This window comes from Eretmochelys imbricata, chromosome 12 (assembly GCF_965152235.1).
Source record: "Eretmochelys imbricata isolate rEreImb1 chromosome 12, rEreImb1.hap1, whole genome shotgun sequence".
Classification (NCBI taxonomy): Eukaryota; Metazoa; Chordata; order Testudines; family Cheloniidae; genus Eretmochelys; species Eretmochelys imbricata.
Window position 1 is genome coordinate 16,310,104 of NC_135583.1, and position 9,941 is coordinate 16,320,044.

At 40.1% G+C, this 9,941-nt stretch overlaps 1 protein-coding gene across 1 annotated transcript in view; it reads right to left on the reverse strand.

Annotated features, from left to right (window-relative positions):
- The window catches only part of NKD1 (NKD inhibitor of Wnt signaling pathway 1), a 140,761-nt gene extending 131,992 nt beyond the window's left edge, over positions 1 to 8,769 (reverse strand). Inside the window, exons 1-3 of the mRNA XM_077831350.1 lie at positions 8,745 to 8,769; positions 8,569 to 8,601; positions 8,195 to 8,346 (exon numbers count right to left, since the gene is read on the reverse strand). Coding sequence (XP_077687476.1) covers positions 8,195 to 8,346; positions 8,569 to 8,601; positions 8,745 to 8,769 — 210 coding nt within the window. The remainder of the gene's footprint in view (positions 1 to 8,194; positions 8,347 to 8,568; positions 8,602 to 8,744) is intronic.
- Positions 8,770 to 9,941: the final 1,172 nt, after the last annotated feature.

Below are 9,941 nucleotides of genomic sequence, written 5' to 3' on the forward strand. Positions count from 1 at the left end.
TACTTAAAAATAAAACTATCCAAATATTTTATTTAAGGCATCTTAAAGACTGCTTTAATACATGCATCCATATTAGGAACAAACCCTTGTACATAAGCTTTACATAAATAAAAAATAGTTTAAACGGAGATAACCCGTAACATTTACCCTCAAAACAAAATTAAATATTCGGCATGACTAAATGGGGGACAGTATTTCCATGGGAAAATATCAAATTATTATTTATTTTTCTGTAAGTACTTGTTTTGAAAAGTATTTCCTCCCCACCTGGTCTTAGGCTAAAAGCCACAGTCTGCATTTAAACAGTGTGTACACTTTAGAAAACTATGAAACTTCTTTTTTTAAAAGCAGAAGCATATGAAATTATTTCATCCACTTTTCATATAGAAAGTCTACAGCTGACCATAAAGAAATAGGCAGGCTCCCAGTATAAACTTGCTAGGATTACATCAAAGACCTTCCTCTAGGATTAGATGACTGATTTCTTCAATGCTTTTTAGAATTTCTTCCAGGATATTTTGGGTTATTGCCTTAGACCTTGCTCAGCTGGAGTGACAGACATTCTCCTTGCTAGATTGTGATGTTCTCTCTTTCAGGGGAGAGAATGTCTGTAGCACATACACACGTACACTATGTGAACAGGGAGAGACAGAGAAAGACTTGGAAAGTTCACAAACAAAATTTGTATTTATTGTTTTAAAAAGAGAGAGGTTTATAATGGAAACAGTGACACAGGCTTAACCACAGCAGCTTATGCAATCCACAGATTGCCTTTTACTCTAGGATCTCAGGATCCTGTGTTCCTTGCTTAGGAAAACCTCTCACTGAAGTCAATACGAGATTTTCCTGGACAAAGAGTTCAGGATCGAGGCGCTATATAGGCACTTGTGCGCCACATGGCACTTTTGCATAAGACTTAGTTTTACACTCACTATCCTTTTTACTTATCTCTTGGTTCCTTTTCCCTGCATAATTAACCCTGGTGGAAATATAGACATTTTCAGCCAGGACAACAAGAAATAGCTGAGACCTTAGCTACCACCATCATCTCTTTGGAGAATCAGACAGCAAACTATTTCTGAGGGCACCTAACACGCCCTCCTGCATCCCTCTTCCTCCCCCGAGACAAATCTGTCACCTGGGTACCACACATAAGTCACATGAGACTGTGGATCAAAAGATCCAAGTCTGCTCCAAAATCCCATTCCTCCTGCAAGACAATACTTTGTACTCTTACTTCCCTACTGAGATTATCCCCTTATTTTATACCTCACAGCATGTGTGGCTGCACCCAAGATCAAACACTCATGCATGATTTTCTTCCACTGATCTTGAGTCACAGAGTTATACTTTAATGGGAACCTCAATATACTTAATCCTTTAAAGCTGCCACGCTAACAGCCCCAAATGCATTAAATTCCATCATAAGCACAAAACACAAAGTATTTCTCGGGGATGGACAGCACATAGACTGTGCTGACCACATGCCAATCCATCTAAGATCTAACGTTGCACATGCTGTGTACATTTGCTAGACTGAAGCCCAAGGTTAGTTGGCAGAAAATCTAGGCACTTTAGAAGTTTTATAAATTAAATTCTGTTCAGAATAAAAGCAGTCCCCTCTCCATACTTCAGAGGAGATCCACGGATTCACAAGGGACTCTCATGGCAAGTGACACAGTGGGTGGATGCTTCTAGTGACCGGCTTTAAATCCGAAGTCAGTAACATCCAAAAACGAGTTTGATGGTCTTGCCATCATAATACAATTCAATCTCTTTAAAAGTAAGACACAGTCTGGCCCATTTCAGTATGATTTGCATATTGGCACTCTTCCGGAGAAGGCATTGACCCAAACAACAAGGGTACCAGGGCCAGTCTAGAGGCTAGATGGTTGTGGAAAAGCATAGATGACACTGTACCAAATATTTCAAAGGGGGCTGCTTTCTGTGTCCATATTTTTTTTTAAATGTACCTTCATCAACTTCAGCTATAAACTGCCACTTATCTGAGCACATAAGTCAGTAAATTCATATGTACATTTTAGTTTGTGCATATAGTTACCCCCTTGCATTAGCAGATAGGACTGAGTTTACACATGGAGTCAAAAAGGCATCGTTTTCCCATAGTCACTTTTCAGAGCTGAAGTGTACCTTAATATATACCACAAGTCTGAGACTCTTAGTCTGTGTGTTCAAAGTAACAGGTACTTTCACTCAGCGCAAATGGCGGGGAGAGTGGGGAAGAGAGGTGACATATTACAAAGAATTGCTCCAAATATTTCTTACATTTCAACATCTGCCATTTACTTTTCTACCAACTTCGGACGCTAACATTCATGAAGCTTAGCCCATCCACAAGAATTTCTATAAAGGCCAACTGGTGGGAGGTGAACCGACTGCACATTCTGATTTGTTTTAAAAATCACTGAACAACAATTCCCCTCCTTCAGAATAAAATCAACCCTTACACAGTTTCAATACTCAAGGACTCCTCTTTCCTCTGTTCCTAACCCAGTTCAAAAGCAACCATTCAAGTCAACCGAGATCATCTTCTGAGGGGTGCTCACAAATATCCACTTACTTGGCTCCTCCGGGGTCTTATTATAGATCTTAAAAAAAAAACTTACAGCGGAACCTTCTGTTAATGAACTCTAGTGTAAAGAACATTTCCATATGTCCAGAATGTAACAAATTTCTCATCTTTGTTGTAAGCAAGAACTTTTAGTATAAAAGCCTGGAAAAAATTATTTACATTTAAGACAATATGGAATATAACACATCATTGTTCTATTTCATCCTAATTTACAGAGGAAGAGAATGTATTCCATAAAACAGCCCGCCTTTCATGAGAAATAAGCTTGCATAAAGCCAGGAGGTGCTATCTGTTACTGGAAAGCCTAAGTGACATAACCTTCCCATGTCACTCAGATTTAGACCTCCTTCAGCTACTAAACAGGGTATATTTCATCATTATAAACATCAATCTCAGTAACTCCAACTTCCATATTTTTCATTGTCTGAAGAGATCAAATAAATTGATTTAACAAGGTTTGTTTGCAGAGACTTCATGGGCCATTTAGCTTTCCAATCAACATCCCAAATTGACAGTGCACCACATTTAATCTAAAGTATCTTTGAAACAAGCCCAGATGAAATGCAGATCATCTCCCATCTACCTCCTCCATATTGCTCAAGCAAGTCAACTTTCTAATTTCATAACACAAAATATTTAATTTATGATTTTCTTCATATGTCAATTTAACCTCCGGCACATAGCTTTGAAACCATGTAAGGACGTCTAACACTTTCCATATGGCTGCTGCATTGTGGCTTTTAATTGTACCAACTGGTATCATTCAAGGATAATTCCCCTGGAATCCAGCTTTCTGCTACAGTACTGGCCAATTCACTAATCTCATCACCATGGCACTACTACTTTCAGAGCTTCTTTGATTGTTAGTGTTCATAGTGTAATTTTCCCAAACCAGCACTGTCAAGATGTACTACGTGCACCAGTAATTAAACTGTCTTGGTTTGTTGGCACCAAAATCTCAACAGTACTTAGGGCTTTTCTCTCCTATCTCTTTCACTGCAAAATTTGGGTGAATTTGTTTTGGTCTACTACACCTGATGCATGCAAAATTAACAATTATTCAAACCCTAGCAATACCTAGAACCGATAAACCCATTGTTAATTTTAACCAGGTTTCCATAAATCAATATAGTATATTAGTTACAAAATGCCAACAATGAGGTAGACTATGTGCATACTTGACAGGAGGCAAGTTAAAAGAAAAAAGAACATTTTAAGTAGTCACACAGCAATATAGTAGACAGATAAATTATCCAATAGATATATACTTGTATTGCTACCATGACAAGAAAAGGTCAGCCTCTCAAAACAGAGTTCTGCTCATGAGATGGTCTCCAAAAATATTGCTAACTAGTGTTTAAAATTTAACTCTACCATTTTAATGGCCTTCAAGGCAATGTGAATGTGGACAATAAATCATAAAATGATTTTTAAGGAATTGTGTTTTCATTCAGCACACATGACCTATCTACATGTGTGCTTTACAGACTGTATCTGTGTACATATACACACGCATGCTTAAACACACTATTAAACAGATCAATCTTTTTTAAAAGAAAGATCCTGTTAGAAGAGAATGGAAGCTGACACTTTGCGGTCTATTCTCTTCTCAAACAATGCATGGAATGCCCATTAATGTCAATGGAAGTTACAGGCATAGAACATATGGAAAGCATGCCCCAGTCTTAAAGCCAGTGATATCTCTTAGTATTACATTCTGTACTGTTCCCAGCCAGGGGGGGTGCAATCCCACTGATGTCAAGAGAGTGGAACATGCAAATCAAGAGCAGTATAAAGTCCTAACAATATACCGGTACCTAAAGTCTTTTCTAGTTTTCCCATCATGGTAACTTCCAACTTGGCTCAGTAGGTACCAGTTTGTTTCGGACTCATACAGGCAATTAAAAATGACAGATTTTTCAACCCAGAACTCCGATTTTGATGAGACACTCTAGTAAGAAACTAGTAAAATTTGTTATGGCTTTGAAGATAAAAGTAAATTGAATTAAGCAAATGCTATATTTAAAAATTTCCCCTCTAGCACAAAGCCGCTTTTTAGTTTTAAAAAAAAATTCAAATAATGGTGGTTTGCAGAAATAGTTTGTAAAAATAAACAAGATGAATAAATGAAATCTGTTAAAGGATAATCCGCTCAGTGACAGGAAGCTTTTCCCTTTTTCTCCAGCCTCAAGTTAACTCCTTCATAAGGTAGCAACAAACATGTATTCTACTTCCCTAAAAGGCTTTGTAATGTACAACCCCAGTGGTTTCAATTAACATTAAAAATAGACGATAACTCAAGCCATCATACTTTTCAAGGATGCCACAAAATTGCTTTTTCCTTTAATTCAGTGTCACGGACCAGGATGGCTGCAAATTAACCCCAGCCTACATAGTAATCAAAAAATGTAGAGCACAGCAGCCCCTGCTGGGCAGGTGTCAATGCTTTAATGAGATCAGAGCTCTTATCCCAGAAGAGAAGGCTGTTTACACACCACTTTACCCTTGTTCGTGCCTTCACCCAACAACAATTTACTACTACAGCCTTCTCAGATGACTGATGCATTTGGCAATAGCTGGACACTAATTAGTTTTCTCCTCATGACTGTTGGGGGTGGGGGGGGGAGATCAGCTGAGCAAAACTTGTTCCAATCAGGAAACACTCTAAATTACAGTTCAGTAATAGAACAGCTTTTGAATTTTTGAACCATGCTTCTGTCAAAAAGTTCAAGATTCAGTGTACACAAATATTTCCCTCAACTGGTTTATGAAACTCATCCATGTACATTCAATCTTATATTTTAAGTGAACATACTAAACTTTATTTAGCTAATTTACTCATTCCTTGTTGCTTTAAAACAGCTACATTAGTGTCAACTTCCCTGGAAGACAGAAGTGAAGCCCATTTTAGTGGCCCTGTTCTTGAGAAAACAGCCTGCAACTGGTTTATATCCTGATTTATATGTAATGTATTGTCAGGTTACTCTATTATGAACAATTTTTCACCAAGACGATCCAAAACCTCCAAAACTTTGGACCAAGACGATCCAAAACTTCACAGCACAATACTGTTGAGTGCTCTCAACTCTCATCGAAAGCCAAGAGAAGATGCACAAAATTTCACAAAATCAGGCCCAAAACGATAAACAGATAATCATGATTCTTTTTAGAAATTCCTGAGAAGAGGCTCAATAGTGAACAAAAATATTCCTAGAGCCACTGATTTTTCTCTAATGTAAACTCAATTGGATATTTCCCTGACTCCACACGTTCTCATCTCTTTCTGATCTATCTACTCCTACCACAAACCACAATAGCATATGATTTTTCACTAAAATCATCATTAAAATATGATTTTTTCACTAAAATAGGTTTTAATGGAAAACCAAACTTTCAACCATGGCACAAGCACAAAGAAAAAACTTTGATTGATTCAAGTGTTTGGGTATGTACAATTGTTATGTAGCATTCCATGAAATTGATTATAAATATTAGTCACTTCTACATCTTGAATAAACTAATAACTAAGATGCTAGGCTGCAGTCCACTTGATAGTTCAGGGGAATGGACTAGATGATCTTTTGAGGTTCCTTCTAGCCCTGCATTTCTATGATTCTATGATATCTTGGGATATCGGAGAATCAAAGATAGGTCTCAGAATTGGTCTTGCAACCTTGACTCCATAACCTTTACACACAGCATATCTGTTTCGGCTATACCTCCTTCCATATGACATAAAATTCATATTTTAAGGAACCTTAATGTAACTGTCACAGCCATCTTCCAGCAGGATGCCAATAGCATTAAAGCAATTAACAGGCAATGAGGCCATATATTCAGGGCAGTATCAGGCCACCATTATTTTGAAACATTCTGCACCAAACTACATATTAGGAGGTAAAGTCAACACCCTCTATGGAATAGTGCATTCAAGCACATTTCAAATTAACTAATTTTAGAGGACAGTAAAAAGTATGGATAATTTAGCTAATTGCTTAATTAACTAAGAAAAACAATGACTTTTTACTAATATATATAGAGATAAATAAAACTCATGGAGTAAGAGTTTTGCAAGTCTCTCAAAGTATCGTTGAGATTCATAAAACTTATGTTAGAATTTGTGAGGTTTTCCCTATATTTTAAACTCATGTTTTCTTTTTGTATTCAGTTTAAATTTGAGACTCTCCTTCCTAGACAAACCTGCCCGTTAAGGGTAGAACACACACATCTCAAAAGTTTGACTTGCAAAAGTGGGTTTATCTGAAGAATAATTGTAGGCAGAATTATTATATTCTATTTATTGATACAGATTATGCACACACTGTTTTAAGTAAGAAATTCTTTCTCCCACTGTCATCACATTTTCTCCAACACAAAACTCCAAGCCAAACCCTCAAACCAATGGTGGCTAAGAGAGTTTAACAGGGAGCAAAATTAATTTGTCCACTGATAATAAATAACACTTATATAGCATATTACTCCTTTCACCCAGCCTCCAATGATTTCCAAATTATTTATCAATTCTCACAAGAGAAAGGTTTTAAGATTATAGACCCCCAAGCACAAGAGAAAGGTTTTAAGACCCCAACATAGTCTCTTATCCATTCTCACATCTCAAACAAGAGGAAAGGTAAAGTCCAGATGTTAAGTAAAAACTGCACCATTTACGACGAAATGTCTCCTCACAAACACAAAAGTTTGCAGGATGTTTGGTGTTGCTGCCCTAACTGTGTTTTCTGACACACATTCCTGCACTGGGAAGCACAGATTCTAGTCTCCTCATCTCTCAGGTTACTCTTCCACTGACCCAGTTTAAGGGTTTGATCCAAAGCACATTGAAATCAGTGGGAGTCTTTCCATACACTTCAGTGAGCTTTGGATGAGATCCTAAAAGAGTAGATGGACAATATTTGAGAATCACGGTCTTCTACTCCCCCATCATTCCCTTGAGTTTCAAGGGACAGCATTAAGAAAGAAACCTACAACCCCACTCTTGCCCAAACTTTACCCGGAGGATTTAGGGTGAATTGGTTACATAGACTTCCCCCAAGCAGCATGTGCACACAGATGAGCTGGGAAGTGACAAGTGGCAAGCTCAAAAACTCCTTAAAAAGAAAATCACCCATGCACTAATAGCGTGACCAAATCAGCAAATAACACTTTTGGAAAGTAAAAAGGCTCTTTCGTGGCTCGGCTCTCCTGAACTCCTATGTCAAAGAGCCACAGCAATAGCTCTCTGCCACAGACAGTAGCTTCTCTTGGTACGTTTTGGGAGCTGGGCGCATTCCAATGGTTTTCTGTTTGTTCCTGTTTGCAGTGGGTTTTGTACTAATCGTCCGGCTAATAAACTAGTGGGCAGGTGCTTGTACTTCTGGCAGGCTCTTATGCCAGAGCAGACTTTGTTCTGGGATTCTAACCTTGTCAAAGGGGCACAAGGAAAGAAGCCACCCACCAGGGCAGCCCCTAAAAGCAGCATCTGGGCAAAGCAGAGCCTCCTCACAGCTGATCCTGGGAAGGGAAGGGAGAAAGGGGCTTGGGCTTTTAGTGTTTGAAGAGGGAAGGGGGAGTGGGGGAGTTTGAGCAGCTGAGACACTGACATACCCTGGTGCTGGAGAGCCTGCAAACAGCCCGGTGCTGGCAGCCTTGCAGGAGTCCCGTACTGCTGCCCCCGCTGCTACCGAAGTATTTCTGCTTCACCATCCAGTCCTCAATCCCTTTCCGAGCTAGAGAGGCGTTCACTGCAAAACTATCACCTAAGGAAAGCACAAGAGACAATGCCACATACTGGAGCAGCACACCCATGCCCTCTGCCTGCCCCAGGGTGGGAGTGCTGGGGGGTGGGGGGGTGGACCAGCACCTGGGGTATAAACCTGAGCCGGCCACCACAGTCCCACCGAACCCGCCGCAGAAAGTTTGAGGGGAGAGAGAGGGGTAGGGGGATGTGAAAGTTACCAGGAATACAGAGCCATCCCTACCTTCTGGACTTTCTCTCGGTTTACAAACGGCAGCTAGGCAGGTCCATGGGAAAGTGTAGGGGAAAAAAATAATACAGGAAGATCATTAGACACCAGTATAAAAAAATCACAACAAACAACACGCCATCCAAACAAGGGGAAAAGGGCTGTGGGAGTAGCAAGTGAAAGGAACTAACCATGTTTCGAGTGAAGTTTCCCCATTTCTCTGCATTGATCTGCAATTGCGATTCATTGGACTGTTTTCAGTGGTGGGTTTTATATATATATATATTTATCTATATATAAAATCCCAACGTTTTTAGAAATCCATGTGCTCCAGTTTCCCCCCTGCTAAAGCAAAAGCAAAAATCAAATCTCAGTTCCCCTTCTGCAGCACGGTCCTGCGTTCCTCCTCTCTCTGCTGAAGTCTTTCTCCTCTCTCTTCTCTTTTCCCAAAGACAGAGGCGGTTACAAAAGACCTTACTTCACCCACCAGGGAACATGATTGACACCTCATTGAGATTAGACCACTTGCAGGCAGCCTCTGGATTCCTATTGGACTGAGGCGGCACATGAAAGGGAATAAAGATCCTTTTGGAGTCTCAAAAAAAAAAAAAAAAAAAAAAAAGGAGCAGCAGCAGCTCTAGTGCATTTCACTTCCAGCCAGACACAGGCAGCAGAGCACAGAGCCACAGAGAAAGCCCAGGAAAGGCAAAAGGAGGAGGCCTCTTTCTAATAACTGAAATGTGTTTGCTAAATCCGATGCACTAGTTCATGCAGTTGCAGGGAGGAAACTTTGGGAACGTGCTGCATGCTCGAAACGTACTCAGATCCCCATCATTCCCCACCTTGAGCTGCAGCTTTCCAAATTTTTCTTCCCCTCAGGGCTGAATGAGGAAAATATACCACCTCTGCCAGCCCCTGAGGTTGCACATTTTAATAAATGGTGTCTATTGAATGTGTTTATTTTTATGTTTTCCTCCGATTGGTCCTGATTCTCCGCCCCAGCCAAAGTGATTTCACTGCAGACATAAAGCAGGGTGGGTAATAAAAGTGGCTTTATGCCAGTTTTGCAGTAAGTAGATATGGGACTAGCTGGGAACTGGAGCAGTCCTTGGTGCAAACTACAACAGCCTCTGGGGCTGCTCTAATTGAGGTTCTGCTGAATCTGCCCTATAAGGCTGACCAGCAGCCCAGAGCAGGCAGGAGTGCAATGTGCTCCAGCAACACACCCTATGCCTCCCTTATATGCCTGTGGCTTCAAAGGGGATTGTGGCAGGGGACAGTTTCACTAGCACTTCAACACTGGGGAAGCACCCATACTCCAGGAGTATTCCATGAGGGGAATAACAGTATTCTTCCAGCTTTGCGGCCAGCTCAAAGGAGCTGTAAGG